This window comes from Hippocampus comes, unplaced genomic scaffold (genome assembly GCF_001891065.2).
Source record: "Hippocampus comes isolate QL1 unplaced genomic scaffold, H_comes_QL1_v1.1 scaffold118, whole genome shotgun sequence".
Taxonomy (NCBI): Eukaryota; Metazoa; Chordata; class Actinopteri; order Syngnathiformes; family Syngnathidae; genus Hippocampus; species Hippocampus comes.
The window spans coordinates 2,109,021-2,134,603 of NW_017805461.1; the positions used below are offsets into that span (position 1 = coordinate 2,109,021).

The 25,583-nt window shown below is 42.3% G+C and overlaps 4 protein-coding genes across 5 annotated transcripts in view; all 4 read left to right on the forward strand.

The window, feature by feature from the left end:
- The window catches only part of LOC109518775 (protocadherin beta-16-like), a 20,153-nt gene extending 11,446 nt beyond the window's left edge, over positions 1 to 8,707 (forward strand). Inside the window, exons 1-2 of one of the 2 annotated variants that reach the window (XR_002168816.1) lie at positions 5,685 to 6,670; positions 8,106 to 8,707. Coding sequence is in view for 1 of the 2 variants with exons in the window: in XM_019874834.1 (XP_019730393.1) it covers positions 8,106 to 8,138 (33 nt within the window). In the remaining variant the exon portion in view is untranslated. Of the gene's footprint in view, positions 1 to 5,684; positions 6,671 to 8,105 lie in introns of those variants that run through there. The other variant, XM_019874834.1, reaches the window with a different exon arrangement.
- Positions 8,708 to 13,077: 4,370 nt separating this feature from the next.
- On the forward strand, positions 13,078 to 15,676 carry LOC109518778 (protocadherin alpha-8-like). The gene has a single exon (XM_019874837.1). The coding sequence runs from the start codon at positions 13,216 to 13,218 to the stop codon at positions 15,592 to 15,594; it is 2,379 nt and encodes a 792-aa protein (XP_019730396.1). The 5' UTR covers positions 13,078 to 13,215; the 3' UTR covers positions 15,595 to 15,676.
- A 1,276-nt stretch (positions 15,677 to 16,952) lies between these two features.
- On the forward strand, positions 16,953 to 19,793 carry LOC109518679 (protocadherin alpha-8-like). The gene is made up of 2 exons (XM_019874697.1): positions 16,953 to 19,346; positions 19,788 to 19,793. The coding sequence occupies exons 1-2, from the start codon at positions 17,100 to 17,102 to the stop codon at positions 19,791 to 19,793; spliced, it is 2,253 nt and encodes a 750-aa protein (XP_019730256.1). The 5' UTR covers positions 16,953 to 17,099.
- Positions 19,794 to 21,401: 1,608 nt separating this feature from the next.
- On the forward strand, positions 21,402 to 23,978 carry LOC109518680 (protocadherin alpha-8-like). Its single transcript, XM_019874698.1, has one exon. It carries the CDS (start codon positions 21,546 to 21,548, stop codon positions 23,976 to 23,978), a length of 2,433 nt encoding a protein of 810 aa, XP_019730257.1. The 5' UTR covers positions 21,402 to 21,545.
- The last annotated feature ends 1,605 nt before the right edge of the window (positions 23,979 to 25,583 follow it).

Consider the following 25,583-nt stretch of genomic DNA (forward strand, 5'->3'; position numbering starts at 1 on the left):
TGAAAACGACCACGTCCTGTTTTATTAAATTAGACGCAGCGATTGAGAATCCAATTCGGATGTTTAACATTGAAGTGGAAGTCACGGATATTAATGATAACGCTCCTCATTTTCGAAGAGGCACCATGCATTTGGACATCTCCGAGTCAAGCCCGGTTGGGGAGAGGTTCTCCCTGAATAATGCAGTGGACCCCGATGTTGGAGCCAATTCTGTGCAAAACTACCACCTGAGCTCGAGCCAACATTTTAGTATCGAAATTCAGACTGGGAGAGACGGCACCAAATTTGCAGATTTAATTCTTACAAAGGTGCTGGACAGAGAGCAGCAGGCTGTTCATCATCTCATCCTCACTGCGGTGGACGGTGGAGTTCCCACACGCACGGGCACGGCCAGCATCATTGTTCGAGTCTTGGATGTCAATGACAACGCCCCATCATTTGACAAAGACAAATACTTAGTAGAAGTGATGGAGAACTCCCCCATTGGCAGTCTGGTGATTCAATTAAATGCCACTGATTTAGATGAGGGCTCCAATTCAGATGTGCTTTATTCTTATAGTTTATACACATCAGAAAGAACACAGAATGTGTTTACTTTAAATCAAGAAAATGGTGAAATCAGAGTGAAGGAGATGATTAATTATGAAGATTTGAAATCTTATGAAATGGAAGTCATCGCAAGTGATAAGGGGCTCAACCCCTTATCTGGCCAGTGTAAGGTGACGATACAGGTGACAGATATGAATGACAACCACCCAGAAATTTCGATCAAGTCCTTTCAAAGCCCGATTAAAGAAAACATACCTGTAGACACTGTGATAGCAGTTGTGAGTGTGAGTGATAAGGACTCAGGTAATAATGGAGTGGTGGATATTCACATTCCACACAATATGCCTTTTAAACTGAGGGAGTCCTCCGATAGCCATTTTAAGTTAGTTGTTTCGGAGCCATTAGACCGTGAGAAGGTTCCAGAATACGACATCACCTTCACCGTCACCTGTCACGCCACCTTACAAAAATGTTGCAAAAAGTATGGGAACCGAAAAAAAATTAAAGCAAAAAACATGGATTTAGTATGAAATCTGGCCACCTCAAAACTGATATGCTTGCAGGTAAACTGTCTCTGAGCTCATCCGCGCCTACACACCTGCCCGGCGCCTCAGGTCTGCGGACCAGACATTATTATAAGTATCAAGAACTAAACGGAGGCTCAGAGGGGATCGAGCCTTTTCTGTTGCTGGTCCCTCTCTCTGGAATGACCTCCCACTGAACATTCGGCAAGCCTCCTCGCTGCCCATCTTGAGGGGATCGAGCCTTTTCTGTTGCTGGTCCCTCTCTGTGGAATGACCTCCCACTGAACATTCGGCAAGCCTCCTCGCTGTCCATCTTCAAAACCCGCCTCAAAACTCATTTGTATTCTTTGGCATTTGACTCAGCATGACTTAGATTTGTTCTTGCTTTTGCTGTTTGGTGCTTTTTACCGTCTTTATTACCGATTTGCTTTACTGTTTGTTGTATATGTTGAATTGCTTTATGTACAGCACTTTGTATGCAGCGATGGCTGTTTGAAAGTGCTCTATAAATACAGTAGAGTTGAGTTGAGTTGTTTTGTTTTATGAATGGCAGCGGGTGGATATACAGGTTTTGTAACTTCTCAGTCGAGTGCAGGAGCATTTACTAATTGCTCTACCCATTACTGTAGTTCCTGGCTTAGATAAACAAACAAAAGATATGTCTATAATTAAGACATCATAGTTTTGGGACAAATTAAGTTGAATATTGGATAGTTTCACCAAGGCACCTTTGGTTGAGAATCACTGTTCTGCTGTATGAACACTGATTGCTTTACTTAGAGATTAGTAGTCGGCCAAAGTTTTAAAACATGAGAAAAAACAAAAAACATTTTTTTTACATACTATCAGTATTATCCTGATGTTACATGTTTGCATTGTTGCAAAACAAAGCAAAAAATCAACTAAATTCCAGTATAACTTAGTAGAATGTGTGGTTTTGGCACCCTGACCACCTTGTCACTCACACAACCGGAGCTTTATCAATTGTATTCTTTGTGTACTCATTTTTTTAATGGCAAATAATTCACAATGCTTGTGCTGTTGTTTTCACATTGAGGTGAGATTTACACAAAATTCCCCTTCAAACAATTCCATGAACAATGGAATAATGTCTACTTCTGTACTTGGCTTGCCAAAACTTTACCGTATTCTCACTGTTTTGATGGCACGTTGGAGTCTTTCACTTAAATGAGGCTTACTATTTGATTCAAACACATTTGCATGTTTGAGCTAGTACACCTGAATTCTTTAAATGTAACACATTTCATACACTTGCATATTCAAGTTTATAGTGCATCTCATCTTTAGGATATAGGCTAATATGGGAACTATTAGTACACAGGTGGAAATCAAACTCAGATGGTCTTTTCCGAGAGAGTTGATTTACAAATCAAGTGTGATGGATGGATGGATGGATGACTTCCAGCCAGAGAGAGAAAATAACTTATCAAGAGATGTTAAGGGAATTTAGTCAGTGTAATGAAAATACCCCACAGTAGTTGTGTCTATATTATTTACAACCGCTAGGCCCACTTGTAATATACCCTAAAGTTGTCTGTATAAACTGAAAAGTGTGACTGTTTTTTTCTGAATAAGTCTTGCGTTTTTAAAATAACATTTTACGTATTGTATGACATATCTCACGTTAGTTTTGTGCATTAAAGTTATTACCTGAACACAACAAACAGCTCAAGTATAGTTTGAAGTTGACGATAAAACAACATTTGGTGCTTTAATTAGAACGAACATACATTTTAAAACGTCTTGCAAATAGTTATCTGTACCTTATGTTATTCTTTTCGATGTAAACACTCACTGTGCTGAAGTTTATTCATTAATTAAGATATGAAACGGGGTGGCTCTGAAAACATTTGACGTGATTTCGTTATGCAATGCAATCAGGACTCAGTGAGCTTTTCATAATTTCACGGCGGAATGGCCGATGTTGGAAAGTGCTGTAAGGACTCTTGAAAACGAGTTTCGTCGCTGCCGTCCACCAAATCTCTCACACCGGTGATGTCACCGGTATCGCAAATTCTAATTGGAGGAGGACAAGGAGACGGACGTTTCAACACTGACGTCACACTGCTCACGAGGGGGCAAAACGGTGGAATTGACGGTCTCGTTGTGCTTATTCGTTGAATAGGGGAGCGACTCTTCATACATTTCGTCGCGTTTAAAGGACTTACCATCAAGATGACGCGCGGCTGCAGTAAGTTAGTCGAGACGCGCCCACTTGTCATTCTTCTGTTTTTATGCACGTTGGTGGACCCGACGTCGTCTGTCACCCACTACTCGATTCCTGAAGAGATGGACGAAGGTTCAGTCGTTGCTAATTTGGCGTCCGATTTGGGTTTAGACGTGCGGACGCTCAACAAGAGGAAAATGCGCATCGATGTGGTCGCAAATAAAAAATATCTAGACATCAACAAAGACACGGGAGAGCTCTTTATTTTGGAGAGAATAGACGGAGAAGTACTGTGCACCTTCAAAACAACCGCGTATTGCTCTCTGAAATTGGACGCAACGATTGAAAATCCCATTCGCATGTTTAACATTGAAGTGGAAATCACGGATATTAATGATAACGCTCCGCATTTTCGAAGAGGCACAATGCATTTGGACATCTCCGAGTCGAGCCCGGTTGGAGAGAGGTTCTCCCTGAATAATGCAGTGGACCCCGATGTTGGGGCCAATTCTGTGCAAAACTACCACCTGAGCTCGAGCCAACATTTTAATATCGAAATTCAGACTGGGAGAGACGGCACCAAATTTGCAGATTTAATTCTTACAAAGGTGCTGGACAGAGAGCAGCAGGCTGTTCATCATCTCATCCTCACTGCGGTGGACGGTGGAGTTCCCACACGCACGGGCACGGCCAGCATCATTGTTCGAGTCTTGGATGTCAATGACAACGCCCCATCATTTGACAAAGACAAATACTTAGTAGAAGTGATGGAGAACTCCCCCATTGGCAGTCTGGTGATTCAATTAAATGCCACTGATTTAGATGAGGGCTCCAATTCAGATGTGCTTTATTCTTATAGTTTATACACATCAGAAAGAACACAGAATGTGTTTACTTTAAATCAAGAAAATGGTGAAATCAGAGTGAAGGAGATGATTAATTATGAAGATTTGAAATCTTATGAAATGGAAGTCATCGCAAGTGATAAGGGGCTCAACCCCTTATCTGGCCAGTGTAAGGTGACGATACAGGTGACAGATATGAATGACAACCACCCAGAAATTTCGATCAAGTCCTTTCAAAGCCCGATTAAAGAAAACATACCTGTAGACACTGTGATAGCAGTTGTGAGTGTGAGTGATAAGGACTCAGGCAATAATGGAGTGGTGGATATTCACATTCCACACAATATGCCTTTTAAACTGAGGGAGTCCTCCGATAGCCATTTTAAGTTAGTTGTTTCGGAGCCATTAGACCGTGAGAAGGTTCCAGAATACGACATCACCTTCACCGTCACCGACAGAGGCTCCCCTCCTTTAAGTGACAACGAAACCATGACTTTGCAGCTGCTGGATGTGAATGACAACGTCCCACACTTCCCTCAGTCCTTTTATACCATACGTGTGATGGAGAATAACGCCCCAGGCGCCTTGCTGAGCTCCCTCAGTGCGTTTGACCCCGACCTCCATGAGAACCAGTACCTCGTGTACTTCATCCTGGAGAAGGAGATAGCCAACACCTCCATGTCCATGCTGTTCTCCATCAATCCAGAGAACGGCAACCTTTACGCACTCAAGACTTTTGACTACGAGATGGAGAAGGACTTCCTTTTCCACATTGAGGCCAGAGACTCTGGCTCTCCTCCGCTCAGCAGCAACGTGACCGTCCACATCATCATCGTGGATCAGAATGACAACGCCCCAGTTATCGTCTCTCCGTGGCGAGCGCACGGCTCTGTGGTGGAAGAGAAGATCCCCAGATCCACAGATAAAGGCTCCCTGGTGGCCAAGGTGATAGCCTTGGACGTGGATTCCGTGCACAACTCTCGCGTCACCTACCAGTTCCTGCAGGTGACCGACGCCTCCTTGTTCAGTCTGGACCAGTACAACGGAGAGATCCGCACCATGAGGATGTTCAGCTACAAAGATTCTCGTCACCAGAGACTGATTGTTGTTGCCAAGGACAACGGAGATCCTGCTCTCTCCGCTACAGTCACCATCAAGCTGTCCACGGTGGAAACGGCCGTGAAGGCCTACTCGGACATGACCGAGGTGCCTCTGGAATACGACATCTTCTCGGATCTCAACCTGTATTTGGTCATCGGTCTGGGCTCGGTGTCCTTCCTGCTGCTCATCACCATCCTGGTCACCATCGTGCTCAAGTGTCAGAAGGTCAAGCCCAGCAAAGCGGCTCCTCCCTGCAGGAACAGCGTGATCAGTGAGAGGAACTCCACCATCGCAGATTCCACTCTGGTGTCCAACGATGCCTACTGGTACAGTCTGTTCCTAGCAGAGACCAGGAAAGGAAAGCTGGTGGTCAGGCAGCCCATGCCGAAGGGCTCCAGATACATTGTGTCCAGTATTCCCAGGAGCACAGGCATGTCTGAAACTAGCGGCTCGGCTCCTTCCACCTTGCAGGTAAAAAATATTTGCTACTTCAACAGCAATGATGAAGACTGAAGAGCAGTATCCAGTTCTGCAGTCACAGTGCAGCATTTTCTCAATGATTTTACGTATTGCAGTTAAATTCCAATTTTAAATATGTCAAAGTGCAGGCTGGACGGTAGAAGAATAATCAATAAAGTTTTACTTTTTATGGCACCCAATTTGTGTACTATGTATATTTCGCTTTTACAGTACTGCATCGCATTGATCCGTACAAACTATTTATAATTCTTGGAGATATTTTTGTGCCTAAGTGCATGCATGTGGTCCCTATGTGTGAATGGATAAAGTGTGTTTGTTTTTCTCCATGCCTTGTAATATGCCTAAACAAAAACTATGTCAATTACTCTCAGCAACTGTTGACGTTAAAACTAGTAGGTATGGATAGAGGAATCACATCTAAAAGCGTAGGAGTGAAAATACAAATATAAGATCAACATCAACAAAACCGTGCACAGATGTCTTTCTTTGTAATACCACTACAAATTATCGTGGGGTTAAAGGTTGCTTGATTGTCGTAAATTTTGTTTCCACGAGGCTTCATTCCATGAATAATGCTTTCTCAGAGTTTTACAAAGCAGCACCCGCCAAACTAAACAAAAGTAGATGAAAATAACACATAAACTACACAAAATGAAATGTATTAAAACTACTTTGGAGGTTTACTTCTCATGTATGACACTGTTTTCTGCCTATTTCTATCCAGGTAAGTGTAAGATCTTCTAGAAACAATGTTTTAACATGTTCAATTTGTGTTTTACTGGTACATGTGTCTCTATTAATCAGGGCCACAGTTGCTGAATCTGGCAACTTTGTTCAGCTTGTCTCTACATCGAAGCACTCATCACAGGCTACTTTAACAACAAATTCTTTTTATCAGCCCTGTAATAACCTCATCTCACCCTTTCTTTTTCTTCCCACTCTAAAGTACCCTAAATGAGGGAAGGCCACTCTGCAACTTGGAGGTATGCAGGAGTCTCACTCAGCTGATGCGCTCTGAAAATGTCTTCTGTTTGAACTGTTTTGTTTCCCTTTATGTTGTTATTCTTCTCACTTGGTGTTTCAAAATTCTGTTGTATTCCTCTTATAGCCCAAAGTCACAATGCTCACATCTTCACATCCACATTTTGTCTGCGGGTGATCACATCAATACCATACTTAAAGCAAACCAAGTGCGTGCTAGAAAAAAAAACAAAACAAAACAATAATAACACTAGCAATAACAAAACCGTTTTTGTATTGCTCTTCGTCCAGAAAGTGCACTTAAATAATGACCCCTAATCTTGGCCACAATAACGGTAGGTAGTGCCGGCTTATCTGACACTTTGTTGTCAAGATTGACACAATTAGAGGATTTACTACACGTGAAATTCTTGACAGTCTGCAGTATGTGGACAAAGTGATGGCTCACCTGCAGCCAGTCCTTAAATGCATCTGTTGACTTATTATACGAACACAACTACAGACGCAACACTTAGGTGCTCATCTGTTTTCGAATGACCTTTAATTGTGGGTCGCCTGAGGCTCACCTGTGCAATAAATGTGTTGCTGTGCATCAGGTAAATGGTGGTCACGCCAGACACTGACTGGTTTTCTGCCTGCCCACCTCCAGTCTCCCTCCCCGCACACAATTGAGTAAAACTGCATATTTTAGAGTGGTCTATTATTTTGGGAAGCCTAAGGCACACCTGTGCAAAAAAAAAAAAACTCTCAGCAAAGAAGAAATGTTCACCGGGACAGATTTAGACAGATTTTTGAACATATGAGCAAAACAGGCCTTTTGTTTACTCAATTTCTTTTAAAAAATGTTTTTAAATAGATGTATGGTCGACTTCAATCCAGGTCCAGATGATTTTATTTTGTGCAACCATGTGACAAAATAAAATTGAGTAAATTCAACGCACCATTTTTGTCAACGTTTGGCTTGCAGAAAATGTGAGCAGAAACAACAGAATTGCGGTTATATTTTTTTCAGTATACTTGCTGACTTTACTGCACATTAAAAAAAAAAATCTTTAAATTGTTACAAATCCATGTTTGGATTATGTTTGTTTTTTTCCAAATCATTCCAAAATAATATTCCTATAATGAAATGTCTGTCACACTGCATTGGTTACAACTGTAAACAGACTCAGATGTTTGACACTTTTCATGTCTGACCTATTCTTTTGTGCAGGGGATGTGAAAATGAGTCCCGTCACCCAGTTTCCTAGCAACCACACTCCTTCTCATGTTTCCCAAGCATGGTGTGTTCAGTGATAGCGTGTACATTCTAGGATCTGTCCAACCCTTTCTTCGGCCTGCTGCCTCCCCATCTTAATCTTAGAATGCATGTCAGCCTGACAAGTCACGTGGCTATCTCTAGTTTTTAAATACTGTATCTTTTTGTCTCATTGACAGGCATCTACAACCAGGAGCACTCGATCCACATGAAGGCCAGAACTCCCCACCTGCATATTGGACCAATCGAGATGGGAGAACCCAAGAGGAAAAGAGAGAACCCTGAATTGACATCACGCTCATACCCGTCATGCTCAGCCCGGATTCTCATACTTGACACCCACTGAATGCTGCCGCGTCAATGAGGAAATAACTCCCACTCCTTATAATCCCCTCCATCTGTACTCTTTAAGCACATGAAAAGCCATTTTAAGCCTTTTTGATAAACTCTTCAGTGTGCACGGTATGACCGCGTGGCTTCAAATACGCTTCATCTCTAAAAATACGTCACAAGAAATGTGATTTGCCAAGAAACGTGTGAGTAGTCCAAAAAGCCCAAAAAAAAGGGGACAATGTGAGTGTGCAATGAAATGTGGAAATCCCCAATAGTCTCTATTGCTTCGTCGAAATGACCGCCCATCATGTGTACAGTATTTTACATTTTTCTCCATTTTGTCTTTTGCATTTTCTGTATTAATGGCAATGGAAATGGCACAGTATACCCAATGTTTAACAAAAAAGAAAACATGCGGTTTGTAGGAATTAAATCTGAATTTTATAAATAGTAATTTTAGGTTTTGTAAATGATGTTGTGAGCAAAGGCAACAGTGATGAATGAGTGTGCAGAATGATTCGGGTGACTCAATCAACCAATTGTCGTGAGGTTTTAAGGATACTCTGGACAAGAACTAATGCACTAGCTGACTGATTTCAATTAGCGGTGCTCAAGATATTTGTGGTTAAACTGCCCCCCTTCTTGCTTATCGTCAAAACTGTTTGGAAATGATGGCAACTTATAGCGGGTTGAAGTGTCTTCAGCCCATGTACATTCTAATGGTTAAAAATTGGCCACTGCAACTGTAATGTATCAACTCTTACTGCAAAACGATCTCCTGTAACCCACTTGACTTGTTAGGTTAACAAATGCAGTAGAGTGAGGCCTTTTGTCAGTGTTCACCTGCTTTCACTTTTTTTTTTGCATGGAATAACCGTCATAGATTTTTAGGTCGTGTACAACTCATTTTCTGTATCAACAATTATTCTCTCAGAACAAAATAGAAGTGGGTCAAAAAGAAGAGGAACAGGACAGTTGTGTACAGTGTTTTCCTTTTGACCACGGTTCTTCTTTAATATGAACTATTCAACTGTAGACTATAAGACTCTCCTTGTAGATGCACTGTATGTCATATTGTTTACTTTTGTCATTTAAAAAGACAAATTGTGGATGTCCCCTACCATCATCACTGTCTGACGTTGTGTAACACGATACAATATATACAAAATATTTACAGTACTGCAATTGTATATTTGTCACAGAAATGAAAGCTGTGCTCGAGTGTATTACTGACAACTCGACCTGCAATACAATACGGAACGTCTTTACAGAGAACCATAGGTACCACAAATACATATACAGTATATGACACTTTCTCTGTAAAGCTTTTGTGGCATTTCTTGCACATCTGGGTATTAAAAGGCCTTTTCCCCACTTCTGGACTGAAGATAACCGCGTCAAATCAGGAGTGCAAACAATTATTAGAAATGCAATTTCAATAATGCTGTCGTCCTCATCATTGCAGTGCTAATCACATCAACTACAGTAAATATTAAATTGATATTGTGCAGTCAAACACTAGCACAGCTTACATGTATAAAGTTGTAATGTTTTACAGGCAAATCCATAAAATAAGTGCATTTGTACAGTGGTGCTTTGACTGTGAGATACAATAGTTGTATGTGTATGTAATGTGATCTTATCGTATGGCAGACAAAATAAAAACATGGAAACTAATTCAATGTTTGGTATGTAATAAGTATAATATCATCACTCTATTTCAAGATTCATTGTGTTGGTACCATGATGCATATGATCAAGACACATTTTTGAGAGTCACTTCTAGCATCACTTCATTATTAGTCCTGACCAAGCAGGTAATCAGTCCAAATGTCATGACCGTCTGCTTCAGTGTTGCCTCCTGCAAGGTCTCCAGGAAGATGATCTTATATGAGAAGGCATATTGACATATTTAAGCAGAAAGGTTCAGTGACGTTGCCAGGTAAGTCAACTATAGTGCTTGTCAAAATCTCCTGTACTCTTCCCCAGTGACCTATACTGTGCAGAACAAAGCAAATAGGGACACATACACTCTCTCAATGTCAAATTATTGTACTTGCTGGAGTCTCCCTGAGCAGGGATGTCACTGGCCATTGTTTCATCTAAAATTGCTGTTGATAGTTATACACAGTTATCATGTAAGAATTGATATGAAACCAGCGTCCACATTCAAGGGAATCGGTGCTTTTGGTTGCAGCATTCACAGCATCCCTCCCCCATCTCCTTCCTTCAGCAATGACCTGCGGAAAGGAGCTGCGTTGCCATGGCTACCGGCTGTCTGCTCCCTGAAGGGCGTTGTGCCTGGTGCTCTGACGCAACCCGTCATCTAATATTCCAGCATACACACAATGCGCACGCACGCGCATCAATTTGGGTGCGAATGGAAGTCAGCAGCAATGATCCAGCCTGTTCGAATTGGTGCAGTGTGGAGGGAGGGAGGGGGCTTCACGTTGCAAAATGCGGCAGCGCTTGGGCATGCGCACCTTGATTTGACCTACATCCAGAGGTGTGACGCAATCGTGGTGAGGGGTGTGCAGATTGGATTTTTAAAAAATATATAAATGTACACATAGAGCATTGATTTATCTATAATAATACAATGTTCAACGCCCGATGTAACAATTATTGTGGATGCCTAGCTTTTGGAGAATACAAACAGATACGTGAATCAACCGTGGCATTTGCAGATATTCACCACGAGAGGTCGGTGTTATCCACTCTGTATCAGGGCGATGATGGGAGGGAGCTCCGTGGATTGCACAAGGAAATAATAATGCATAAAAAAAAAACCCCACAAAACCTCATGATCTGTTCAAACTGACAAAATAACATTATATGATCTGTGAAAAAAAGAAAAAAAAACAGTCATCTTTGCATGACGATGTTGATGTGTACAAGATGGAGTCCACACAGAAAAAGTAATAATTTTGCACTGGGGAGGCTACTTTGAATCCTTTTAAAGTAGGGTCTTGCAAAAAAAAAATAAACAAACAAACAAAAAATAAATAAATACATATTGTTAGATTTGTAAAAACAAGAATGGTCAGACTGGAGGTCCAACGACCAAACGGGGTATTTATTAAGGTCAGGTGTGTCCATCATGAGTGTGCCTGCAAAAGCATGACAATTGATTGGCACCTTCTGTTGCTTATTGGTTGCTTTCCTCTGGTGTGGTGGATTTTTTTTTTTTTAATCAAATTAGATTTACAGGGTGTCTCTGGGACCAGAGACAGCAGTTTTTTTTCTTTGATCTTCTGCACACAAATGTGCAAAAACATTTTTAAAAAACATTTTCACTGACTGTGTTATCGTATCGCACAGCCAGTGGGATTTTTGTACAATATGATGTGTTATCTCTGTGTGGAATTTTACATGACAATTTTTTTTTTGTTTTTATGCTGACTCGAATGGCCTGGTTTTGCTAAAAATTGTCAGTGTGCCTTTCACTTTTGTTTTTTTCAGTCATCTCACAGGTGCTGCCCATTGTTCCTCAAGGTTGGTTAAATACAGACAAACACATTTTGCTGCACCAGTATGTGATAAAATGGAGTTGTAATGTAATTTGCAATGGTAAATAACTTCCACGTGAATACATGTTCTTCAATTTTGTTCCATGGTGTAGCCTATGAGAGGACAATCACCTCTTAGGAGGAGGAAATCCATGCACCCATTCAACCGCTCTATTGCTTGTCCTCATCAAGGCATGCAAAGTCAATTCCTAGCTATTATGACGAACGACTTTGACTTGTTTACTCAAAGTAAGATGCCCATTCTGAAAGCGTTTATCATATGAATTGTGGTCCCAGTACGCGGAAACTTTTCTGGGGTTTTTTGTTATTGCAGATGTCTTTTTAAATTATGTCCTACATTTTCAAAGAAAAATATTCACAAATCAAATGTAAATTAATAGAGGTGCACCTTTAATATCTTTTAACCACAGCAACAGTAATGTTAATTTATTCAAATTTATTGTGGGATGGGTGGCCCGGTGATCCAGTGGTTAGCGCGTTGACCTCACAGTGCAGAGGTCATGGGTTCGATCTCGGCTCCGGCCTTCCTGTGTGGAGTTTGTGTATTCTCGCCGTGCCTGTGTGGGTTTTCTCCGGGTACACCAGTTTCCTCCCACATTCCAAAAACAGGCACGGCAGGCTGATTGAACACCTAATATTGTCCCCAGGCGTGAGTGTGAGCGCGGATGGTTGTTCGTCTCTGTGTGCCCTGCGATTGGCTGGCAACCGGTTCAGGGTGTCCCCCGCCTACTGCCCGAGACAGCTGGGATAGGCTCCAGCACGCCCGTGGCCCTTGTTGAGGATAAGGTGGATCGGAAAATGGATGGATGGATGGATGGATGGATATTGTGTGATCCCAGTGTCACCTTCCACTCTGTTAGTCAGTTCATGAAGCTTAAACATGTCATCTGTCTGATTGAATATTATTGCTCTGAAAAGTCAACATTAGCTTTCCTATTGTGCCTCATACTGTAAAAACGGTCCCAGTTAGATGTCAAAAACATTCATTGTCATCACAGCGTCTAAAAGTAGACCAAAAAATATCAGAATCATGAATACAAGCTTATTGAAAGGAAGGGTATAAGTGAGTGAAAATGAACAATGAACTGTTTACTGCTTTATTTTTTATATACTTAAAACCAGGCCTGACGTATGTGGTGTGTAAAGCAATATAAAATAATTGAGTACATATTTTTGCAGGCTGCAGTATCATGTTATTGACAGTAGGCCGCGCTGTTAGACTATATAATGGCGGTGGTGCGAGGAGAGGTTGTTTTTTTTTCCCCCTCACTTCGAGATTCACCGTCAACCGACAGGCTGACGAGAAACAGCGATCGTTGTTCCACGAAAAATGATTACTCTCCGGAATATTTGTAAATGATCCGTTATGAAATATAGAACCAATGTATATTTAATAGCTGCGGTTAGGAATCGTCACTGATTAATCATGGCAAGATTCTTCATGGGAGGACAGTGGCCGGCGACATGGATTTCTTTGTGTTTGCCGCTGCTGATTGTTGTTCATCCAGAGGGCATCTCTGCCCAAATAAGATATTCAATTCAGGAGGAAGTAAAACCGGGAACAGTGGTTGGAAATGTTGCCAAGGACCTCGGACTGGAAGTCGGCAGGCTGCTGCAGAGAAATCTCCGTGTGGTGTCAGGAACAAAGCAGGAGCAATTCAAGGTAAATCAGAATGATGGTGTTCTATCTGTCCACCAGAGATTAGACCGGGAGGACCTGTGCGGTAACGCCATGCCGTGCATTACTAATCTCAAGGTGGTTGTGGAAAACCCTTTGGAGATGCATCAAGTCCTTGTTGAGGTACTGGACGTGAACGATAACTTGCCAAGATTCCTTGATGACAATTGCACTTTGGAGGTGCTGGAATCTGCTGTAATTGGATCCAAACTCCAAGTGGAGGGCGCCCAAGACTTGGACGTGGGCATGAATTCTGTCCAGATGTACAAGCTGAGCCACAACCCATTTTTTCTCCTAGAAACTGAAGACTTTGGTGAGGAAGGGAGGGTGCCTTTTCTTGTGTTACAGCGGCCTTTGGATCGAGAAAACGCAGCACAGCACCAGTTAATATTAACAGCCGCAGATGGGGGCAAACCACCTAAAACAGGTACTATTAACATCACCATTATTGTATCTGATATAAATGATAACGCACCAGTGTGTGACCGTCAGAAATACTCCATTAGCGTGAAGGAGAATGCACCTGTGGGGATATATCTACTGACAGTGAACGCATCAGACTCAGATGAGGGACAGAACGGTGAGATTGAATATTCTCTAAGGAGCAAATTAAGAGGACTCGCCAGCATGCCATTTGATTTAAATAAAAAAGGTGGGGAACTAACAGTAAAAAGAGATCTCGATTTTGAAGAGAGACAAGTCTATGAGATGAAGGTGCTGGCTGCGGACAAAGGCGCAGTGTCGCTGTCCACACAGTGCAACGTGCTAATCCGTGTGGAGGATGTGAACGACAACCGACCCAAAATTGACATCACCTCATTGTTGAGTCGCATCGCAGAGGACGCCCCTCTCGGTACAGTGGTGGCGCTAGTGGGTGTTAATGATTTGGACTCAGGTGCGAATGGACAGGTGGTCTGCAGCCTGCCGGAACACTTGCCCTTTGCCCTCAAATCGGCACCAGATGGACAGTCATACTCTCTTGTAACCAACGACTATTTAGATAAAGAGAGGGAGCATGCGTATGATATCTTAATAACAGCAAAAGATTTAGGGATGCCCCCTATGTCCTCTACTAAGATTGTACATGTAGATATACTGGATGTTAATGACAATAGGCCTTTATTCAGCGAAAGCCCTTTTACATTTTATGTGCTGGAAAACAACAAAGCAGGAGTGTCTTTGTTTTCTGTGAGGGCAACAGATGCCGATGGGGAAGAAAATGCAGCTGTGACATACTCACTCCAACGGAAAAGTGAAAGTGTGACATCATTTTTGAATATTAATGAGATCACTGGCACAATTACAGCATTAAAAAGCTTTGACTTTGAGACGCTGAAAAGTTTCCAATTCCAAGTGGTGGCCACCGATGGTGGAAGTCCTCCACTGAGCAGCAACGTGACAGTGAAGGTGTTCATTCTGGATCAGAACGACAACGCTCCAGTCATCCTTTATCCAGTCAGCTCCAACGGTTCTGCCGAAGGGGTGGAGGAGATTCCTCGCAACCTGAAAGCAGGAGATTTGGTGACTAAAGTCCGAGCCTATGACGCCGATATCGGATATAACGGCTGGCTGCTGTTTTCGCTGCAGCGAGTCAGCGACCACAGCCTGTTTTCTTTGGATCGCTACACGGGCCAGATCCGAACACTTCGCTCCTTCACGGAGACGGACGAGGCTGAGCATCAATTGCTCATCCTGGTCAAAGACAACGGCAACGTTTCGCTCTCGGCAACAGCGACTGTGACCATCAAACTTGTGGAGCCCAAAGAGGCTTTTGCAGCTTCCGATGTCAAAAGTGCAGCAAAAGAGGACGAAGAGGACAATGTGACTTTTTATCTCATCATCACCTTGGGCTCGGTGTCGCTCCTTTTTGTCATCAGCATCATTGTGCTGATCGCCATGCAGTGCTCCAAATCCACAGAGTACACGTCCAAATATCTGCAAGACGCCAATTATGACGGCACGCTGTGTCACAGCATCCAGTACAGATCAGGAGACAAGCGCTACATGCTAGTCGGACCCAGAATGAGTATCGGTTCGACCGTAGTCCCGGGCAGCCACGCCAACACTCTGGTGCTTCCTGACAGGAGACACACTTCGGGGGAGGTAAGACAGACATTTTGTTACTAATATAAATGCTTACAATCGACATGATGTGCAGCCCCAAAAATCTGATGTGAAGGTGCAATTCCATCCACTTTAAAACTGTTGCGTCTGTTACCAGCAACCTTGTAATTGTGTTAACAGTGATTTTTTTTTTTTTTTTGTCTTTGACTGATGTTGATGTTTTGGTTGAGGGGGAAAATAGAGTGTTTCCATTTCTCTCTATGGTGCTGACTTCTGACAGTTATCTTTGTGACATTTAAGATCCACCAGTACCAGGCTGAACCAGGCTTTCTGCTGCAATGATGTTTGAGTGTTGTTGAATTTCACTTGATGAGAGCAATTTCCCAGCGTTGAGCATTCTACAATAGTCCGTGGAAGCCCTTCCACATCTGTGGAGGTAAATGACACATTTTTAGATGTTTATAAACAGCTCTGGTGTATGTCTATAGGCACACCATAAAAATGAGCACTTTCCAAGCTTTGAGCATTTGACAATAGTCCAGGGCACACTTTCCACATCTCTGTAGGTAGATAGCACATTTATCGATGTTTTTTGACAGCTCTGGTGTTTGCATCGCTGCATTATTTTATGCCGGGTGTTGCTGTGAATCTCTCAATGGCGTTGCATGGTCGTGTGATTGGACTGCTGTGTGTTGTGTTTGCAAGTGGTGACTGTTTGATGATGAAATGAAGACAATGACTCCAGCAAGAATAAAAGGACAGTAAGTGGGCGACAAAAGTGCTACTCAAAATATCAACAATAAAATTGACGACAAAGTTCAACATTAAAAAAAACATCACAGCTATAAAATAACTTGACACATAACCAGATGTAGAGAAAACACGAAGAGAAGAGATTCTAGTCAAAATTGTGATGATGCTGTTGACTTTTTGGGGGCAGTTGATGTTTTGTTAGTAGAGTACTAATAAGCCCTGAGCGTTTGACTCAAAGGACATTGGTTTTTGGATTCAATTGTATGTATTTTTCTCAGGTCTGCAATTATTAAATTGTGATTTGAGAGCGATAAATATTTAATGGGTCCCCATTTCAAAAAAAAAATGGGGTGTTCATAGAGGTTTGTACAGTATTATTGTGAGGCAACCAATATATCTACAGTATCAAAATAAGCACAATCAACGAGCCTCGGTGAGTGACGTCTGATACATAGGAGGGAAAGTAATTACTGTACATTTTGTGGGACAAGAACTACTCCAGGTAACAGCAACTCACGATCACACTGACTCACATTTACAGTAATACTGTAATCATTCTCCATGTTCATTACGAATTAAAACCACTAGGTGGCAGTGTTATACAGAGTGATGAGCATGCGGCGTCCTGCCCCTTCTGGAACCGTTTTGTTCAAGTCATCAGAGGAGACGGGAGCATCAGACGACGGGTGTTACTGTCGTTTCAGTCTTTATTGCCTTTCATTTTGGGACACGTTTAAGAGAAATATTTTGTCATTTGGAGGCTTCATTTTTTTTGGTGGAATTTGGATTTCGATGCTGTAATCCAAGCTGGGAGGATGGGAGCAGCAGGACAAAGCCGACGTCTCTTTCTCTGCATCATATTGGTTTGTTTGGAGCAGGTTGCAGCACAGATCAAATACTCCATCGCAGAGGAAGTCAAAGTGGGAACCGTGGTGGGGAATGTCGCCAGGGATTTGGGATTGGACGCCAGCATGTTGGCAGAGAGACGGTTTCGTATTGTTTCAGGAGCAGAGGAGGCTCAGTTTGAGGTAAATGTGAACAATGGCGTCCTCTTTGTGGGTAAAACCATCAACAGAGAGGAGTTATGTGAGAGCGTCTCTCCATGCTTAGTTAATCTGAAATTAGTTGCTGAAAACCCCATGGAAATACATCATGTTAGTGTAGAAATTTTAGATATTAATGACAATTCACCCACTTTTCAAGAAGAAGAGAAAATTTTTGAAATATATGAGTCTACACATCCAGGAAAACGCTTCCAGTTACCAAGTGCACATGATCCAGATGTTGTCTTTAATACGGTGCGTTCATACAAATTGAACCCAAATGATTATTTTAATATACAAATTCGAGAGCGAGGAGATGATAAGATACCCTTTTTAAGTCTGCAAAAATCTCTGGACAGGGAAAAGCACAGTGAGCATAGATTGGTTCTGACTTCATTTGATGGTGGAAATCCAGTAAGATCTGGAAGTCTTAATGTCAGAGTTATAGTGCTTGACTCGAATGATAAGACTCCCGCATTTATGCAAGAAGTATATTCAGTCAATTTATCAGAAAATGTGAAATTGGGAACAGGTGTTATTAAGGTTGAAGCAACTGACCTGGACGAAGGAATAAACGGAGAAGTTGAGTATTATTTTGGTGGAGAACTTGACTCAGAAATCTACGAAACGTTTAGTTTGGATAAAAACACCGGTGAAATCAGTGTGAAAGGCCAAATAGACTTTGAGAAGGTAGATGTTTACAAATTAGACGTCCACGCCACAGACAAAGGACAACCGCCAATGAGTACCGATTGCCGAGTGATCATTAAAATAGTGGACGAAAATGACAACCAACCCGAAATAGACGTGACATCTCTGTCAAAAACGGTAGCAGAGGATTCAAAACCCGGTACTGTCATTGCTCTTATAAGCATCACCGACAAAGACGTGGGACTGAATGGCAAAGTTATATGTAGACTGTCACAAAATGTCCCATTCGAATTAAAACCTTCCTTTCAAGATAACATGTACTCGCTGGCTCTGAAAGACAGGCTGGATCGAGAATTAGTGGCAGATTATGACATCACAATCACAGCAACAGACTGCGGTCAACCTCCTCTGTCCACCTTTAAAATTCTGCATGTCGACGTGTCAGACATTAATGACAATATTCCAACCTTTACGCAAAGTCCAATTCAACTTTATTTACTGGAAAATAACGTGCCAGGGAAGTCCATATTTTCGGTCACCGCATTTGACAAAGACTTGAATGAAAATGCGGCGCTGACGTATCAAATTAACAGAGAAGGGCGGCAAGGTAAAATGTCAACATTTTTAAACATCAACCCTGAGAATGGTGAAATATCGGCACTAAAAAGTTTTGACTTCGAGACGCTGAAAAGTTTCCAATTCCAAGTGGTGGCCACCGATGGTGGAAGTCCTCCACTGAGCAGCAACGTGACAGTGAAGGTGTTCATTCTGGATCAGAACGACAACGCTCCAGTCATCCTGTATCCAGTCAGCGCCAACGGTTCTGCCGAAGGGGTGGAGGAAATTCCCCGGAATCTGAAAGCAGGAGACTTGGTGACTAAAGTCCGAGCCTATGATGCTGATATCGGATATAACGGCTGGCTGGAGACGGACGAGGCTGAGCATCGACTGCTCATCCTGGTCAAAGACAACGGCAACGTGTCACTCTCGGCAACAGCGACTGTGACTGTCAAACTTGTGGAGCCCAAAGAGGCTTTTGCAGCTTCCGATGTCAAAAGTGCAGCAAAAGTGGACAAGGAGGACAACGTGACTTTTTATCTCATCATCACTTTGGGCTCGGTTTCGCTCCTTTTTGTCATCAGCATCATCGTGCTGATCGCCATGCAGTGCTCCAAATCCACAGAGTACACTTCCAAATACCTGCAAGACGCCAATTATGATGGCACGCTGTGTCACAGCATCCAGTACAGATCAGGAGACAAGCGTTACATGCTCGTCGGACCCAGAATGAGTATCGGTTCGACCATAGTCCCGGGCAGCCACGCCAACACTCTGATGCTCCCTGACAGGAGACACACTTCCGCGGAGGTAAGACAGACAATTTTTACATTGATTACAACAGACCTACTATGCTCCCCTATAACTTCAGTGTGTATTATAGGTGCAATTCGATCAACATTACTTTAAAACTGCTTTTTCTCCTAATAGCAACATTGCTGTCATGTTAACACTGACCGAAACAATTTTAAACATTTTCTTCAAATGACAGCAATGTTTTAGACTTTGTCATCAAGAAAAACGGTGCTTCCAGTTCTGTTGGTAGTGCTGAATTCTGTATGTTGTCTGATTATTTCTTCATCAAGTTTTTTGCTGCTATGTTTGCTTGTTGTCAAACTTCACCTTGATTGGAAATTCCAAACGTTGAGCTTTGTAAAATTGTTCATGGCAACTATGTCATGTCTTGAGGTAAACAGGATTATTTTTCGTTCAGGTACAGGTTATGCATCACTGCATTGTTATATTTTGTAGCTCTGATTGTGTCAATGTGGTTGTGTGGCGGTGCGATTGCACTACTCTGTGTTATCTTTAAAATGCATATTGTTGGATACAAACAAAGTCGATAACTATGAACAAAATGGCAGTAACCAGAGGACAAAAGTACAAATCAAGATACCCGCAATAAAATTGACAAGAACAAACAAATGCGACATGAAAAGCCATCACACCTGGAAAATAGCTAGATACAAAACCCAATGTGGGGAAATCACTATTGGCCAAACCCCGAGGATCGGGGCAAGGCTCACTAAGCAACAGAAATCAGAGATAGCAAGAACACAGAGCACTGTAACATTGAAATAATTGGGAAATTTCCAGTTTTTCAACTGCTTTCCATCATCATCTTTTACTTCCTTTGGATACAACAGTTGCTGCACTTGTGAACTTTCTTCATGATCAATAAGGCACCCACACAATACCAACCACCCGACTTTCTTGACATATAGCCTCTGACTATAAAAAGGTCACAGCTGTTCATGGTTCTGAAACATTGTGATGACGATGCAGACTTGGTGGAAATTTTAAGCGAGGGTCCAAATGCTGGTTCGTCGGCATTAGATGCAGAACATTGAAACATTGCTTTTATTACTCACTGGACTACGATGTTTGGATTCAATTGTACTTTGTATCTAATGCTCTGAGCGGCATATCTAATGATTTAAATTCCGATTGGAGAGAGATACATGTTTAATTTGTGTCTTTTTGAATTAAAAATAGGCTATTTGGGGAGGGGGGGGGTTATACAGTATTTATTGCATGGCAAATAGTGTATCTTTCAAATTAACCGAGAAAAAAAATCCTCAGTGAGTGATGTCATGCACATAAAAGGAGAAATACATCTATCTATCTATCTATCTATCTATCTATCTATCTATCTATCTATCTATCTATCTATCTATCCAGCTCACTGATGTTAAAACAGTGGTACTTAACCTGGGTTCGATCGAACCCCAAGGGTTCGGTGAAACAATCTCTGGGGTTCGACGGAGCCTCTGCCATGGAGGTTAAGACACGCACGACTCAACGTATCAATTAGCTAGGACACGCCCGCTTGGCCATCACTGGCTGCAGATGATGACATTGTTGTCCAATCAGTGCTGTGGGAAATTTAGTTCACTCAGTAGTCAGCGTGTGATTGTCGTTTTAGTTCGTGGTGTGATTTTTTTTTTTGTTTGTTTTGTTTTTAATGTTTTAAACACATGCTATGTCGAACAAAAAAGAAGGTGGTCGGACGAATACTGTATGGACAACATGGATTCACATGCATCACGGAACGTCATTGGATTCGGCATCCTACCTGCATGATTTGTCATGCCAAGTTGAGCAACTCTCGTCTCGCACCGGCAAAACTGAAAGAACACTCTCGAATCATATTTTTATTTTTCACTAAGGGTTCGGTGGATCTGCATATGAACTGGTTGGGTACAGTACCTCTAACAAGGTTAAGAACCACTGTGTTAATCTATTCCATGCTCATAATGAGTTATGACCAGTAGGTGGCAGTGTCATACCAATATATAGTGATGAGCATTCGGCAGTCCTGCCCATTTTGGAATCGTTTTGTTCAAGTCATCAGAGGAGACAGGACTTTCAACTGAGACGGATATTGCTTTGCTGTCGTTACTAAGATTTCCTTATACTTCATCCAATAAGGAAATGTAATTTGCCATTTTGGAGGCTTCATTTTTTTGGTGGAATTTGGATTTCAACGCTGTAATCCAAGTTGGGAGGATGGGAGCAGCAGGACAAAGGCGAGGTCTCTTTCGCTGCATCATATTGGTTTGTTTGGAGCAGGTTGCAGCACAGATCAAATACTCCATCGCAGAGGAAGTCAAAGTGGGAACCGTGGTGGGGAATGTCGCCAGGGATTTGGGATTGGACGTCAGCACGTTGGCGGAGAGACGGTTTCGTATTGTTTCAGGAGCAGAGGAGGCTCAGTTTGAGGTAAATGTGAACAATGGCGTCCTCTTTGTGCGTAAAACCGTCAACAGAGAGGAGTTATGTGAGAGCGTCTCTCCATGCTTAGTTAATCTGAAATTTGTTGCTGAAAACCCCATGGAAATACATCATGTTAGTGTAGAAATCTTAGATATAAATGACAATTCACCCACTTTTCAAGAGGAAGAATTCATCTTTGAAATTCCTGAGTCCACTCTTCCGGGTAGACGCTTTCAGTTACCCATTGCACACGACCCAGATGTTGTCACTAATGCAGTGCGTGTGTATAAATTAAATACAAATGAATATTTCAGTACAGAAATTAGGGAGAGAGCTGACGACAAGGTGCCATTCTTAGTTTTACAAAAGTCTTTGGACCGAGAAAAATACACCGAGCATAGGCTCATTCTTAGTGCCGTTGACGGTGGGAATCCACCCAAATCTGGAAGTCTTAACATCACACTGAAAGTGCTTGATTCAAATGATAACCACCCGACATTCACGCAAGACGTCTATTCTGTAACTTTATCCGAAAATGTAAACCCTGACAAAAGCATCATCCAGGTGGAAGCAACTGATCTAGACGACGGACTAAACGGAGAAATTGAATATTACTTTGGAGGACAACTTGATTCCAAAATCTATGAAATGTTCAGTTTGGATAAAAACACTGGTGAAATAAGTGTGAAGGGCCAAATTGATTTTGAGAAGGCAGATGTTTATAAATTAGACATCCGCGCCACAGACAAAGGACAACCGCCGATGAGTACCGATTGCCGAGTGATCATTAAAATAGTGGACGAAAATGACAACCAACCCGAAATAGACGTGACATCTCTGTCAAAAACGGTAGCAGAGGATTCAAAACCCGGTACTGTCATTGCTCTTATAAGCATCACCGACAAAGACGTGGGACTGAACGGGAAAGTCATATGTAGACTGTCAAAAAATGTCCCATTCGAATTAAAACCTTCCTTTCAAGATAACATGTACTCGCTGGTTCTGAAAGACAGGCTGGATCGAGAATTAGTGGCAGATTATGACATCACAATCACAGCGACAGACTGTGGTCAACCTCCTTTGTCCACTTTTAAAATTCTGCATGTCGACGTGTCAGACGTTAATGACAATATTCCAACCTTTACGCAAAGTCCAATTGAACTTTATTTACTGGAAAATAACGTGCCAGGGAAGTCCATATTTTCGGTCACCGCATTCGACAAAGACTTGAATGAAAATGCGGCACTGACGTATCAAATTAACAGAGAAGGGCGGCAAGGTAAAATGTCAACATTTTTAAACATCAACCCTGAGAATGGTGAAATATCAGCACTAAAATGTTTTGACTTTGAGACGCTGAAAAGTTTCCAATTCCAAGTGGTGGCCACCGATGGTGGAAGTCCTCCACTGAGCAGCAACGTGACAGTGAAGGTGTTCATTCTGGATCAGAACGACAACGCTCCAGTCATCCTGTATCCAGTCAGCTCCAACGGTTCTGCCGAAGGGGTGGAGGAAATTCCCCGGAATCTGAAAGCAGGAGACTTGGTGACTAAAGTCCGAGCCTATGATGCTGATATCGGATATAACGGCTGGCTGCTGTTTTCACTGCAGCAAGTCAGCGACCACAGCCTGTTTTCGTTGGATCGCTACACGGGTCAGATCCGAACACTTCGCTCCTTCACGGAGACGGACGAGGCTGAGCATCGATTGCTCATCCTGGTCAAAGACAACGGCAACGTTTCGCTCTCTGCAACAGCGACTGTGACTGTCAAGCTTGTCGAGCCCAAAGAAGCTTTTGCGGCTTCCGATGTCAAAAGTGCAGCAAAAGAGGACGAAGAGGACAATGTGACTTTTTATCTCATCATCACCTTGGGCTCGGTGTCGCTCCTTTTTGTCATCAGCATCATCGTGCTGATCGCCATGCAGTGCTCCAAATCCACAGAGTACACTTCCAAATATCTGCAAGACGCCAATTATGACGGCACGCTGTGTCACAGCATCCAGTACAGATCAGGAGAGAAGCGCTACATGCTCGTCGGACCCAGAATGAGTATCGGTTCGACCGTAGTCCCGGGCAGCCACGCCAACACTCTGGTGCTCCCTGACAGGAGACACACTTCGGGGGAGGTAAGACAGACATGTTTTTTTACTTTGATAAATGCTTACAATAGACATGAAGTGCAGCCCCAAGACTTTGGTGTGAAGGTGCAATTTGATCCACATTAAAACTGTTGTGTCTTACAAAAGCAACAATTTTGTGGTGTTTACACTGACTGAATGATTTTTTTTTTTCTTGGATTGCCAAAATTTGGGTGCGAAACCGTGGTCAACTGGTTAGCACATCCACCTCACATTATAGAGGTCAAAGGTTCGAATCTGGCCCTGGCCTTCCTTTGTGGAGTTTGCATGTTCTCCTCATGTCTGTGTGGGTTTTCTCTGGGTACTCCGGTTTCCTCCCACATTCCAAAAGCAGGCATGACAGGTTGATTGGGCGATCCAAATTGTCCCTAGGTGTGAGTGTGAGCGCGGATGGTTGTTCGTCTCTGTGTGCCCTGCGATTGGCTGGTAGCCAGTTCAGGGTGTACCCCGCCTACTGTGCGAAGACAGCTCGGAAAGGCTGCAGCACGTTCGCGACCCTGGTGAGGATAAGCAGTTTGGCTCATGGAAAGGATGGATGGATGGATAACGACAATTTTTTTGAAGACCTTGTAGCTGAGGGGGAAAAAAAATCCATATCTCTCCGTGGGTCGGAATTCTGACGGTTATCTTTTTGACATTTACATCTGAACTCGGCTTCTGTTGCAATGATGTTTGAGTGTTGTTAATTAAAGTTCACTTGATGGGAGCAATTTCCAAGCTTTGAGCATTTGACAATAGTCCAGGGAACACATTCCACAGCTCTGGAGGTAAATGACACATTTTAGATTTTTTTTAACAGCTCTGGTGTTTGCATAGCTGCAATGTTTTATGTTGTCGCTGTGAATCTCTCAATGTCGTCGCAGAGTCGTGTGATTGGACTGCTGTGTGTTGTGTTTGGAAGTGGTGGCCGTTGGATCCAAATGAAGACAATCACTACAGTTGTAACTAAATGACATTAACCAGACTACAAAAGTACCACTCAAGATACCAACAATAACATTGACAACATCAAACAAGTTCAACATTAAAAAACATCACAGCCGTACAATAACATGACACATAACCAGATGTGGCGAATACACTAAACTGAATCCCACAGACGAACAGGAAATACTGACCACCTGAAAGCAGATATGGCAAGAACACAAGATACACTAACAAGGAAAAAAATGGGACATTTGCAAAGTTTGAACTGTTTACCATAATCATCTTTTACTTCGTTTGTGTGCAAGAGTGGCTTGGCATGTGTGGTCCCGTCATCATCAATTCCCAACCTACTTTCTTCAAATATCACTCTGACTGAAGAAATTTCAACACTGTCCATCATCCTGAAAAAGTCGAGACAACATTGTCATGTGTTGATATTTACTTGGTGGAAATTAAAAGTTTTGGTCCACTCGATGTTTTGTCAGTGGAGTACATTCACACATTGATCATTTTACTCACTGGACCAGGAGATGGCAACCCTCAACTCCAAAGCCCCATATGGGCTCTTTGATCCTTCTGCCACGACTCTCTCTGACTTTGGCAAATAAATAATGAATGTTTTATTGATTAAAAAAAAAATATATATATATATATTATTATTTCACTTTCTTTGGGTGTCAAATGCAATTTGTAATTTGACACTCTTGGAGTTCTTCTAACGTTAAAACAAAACATTTGTATCTCTCTCTCTCTCTCTCTCTCTCT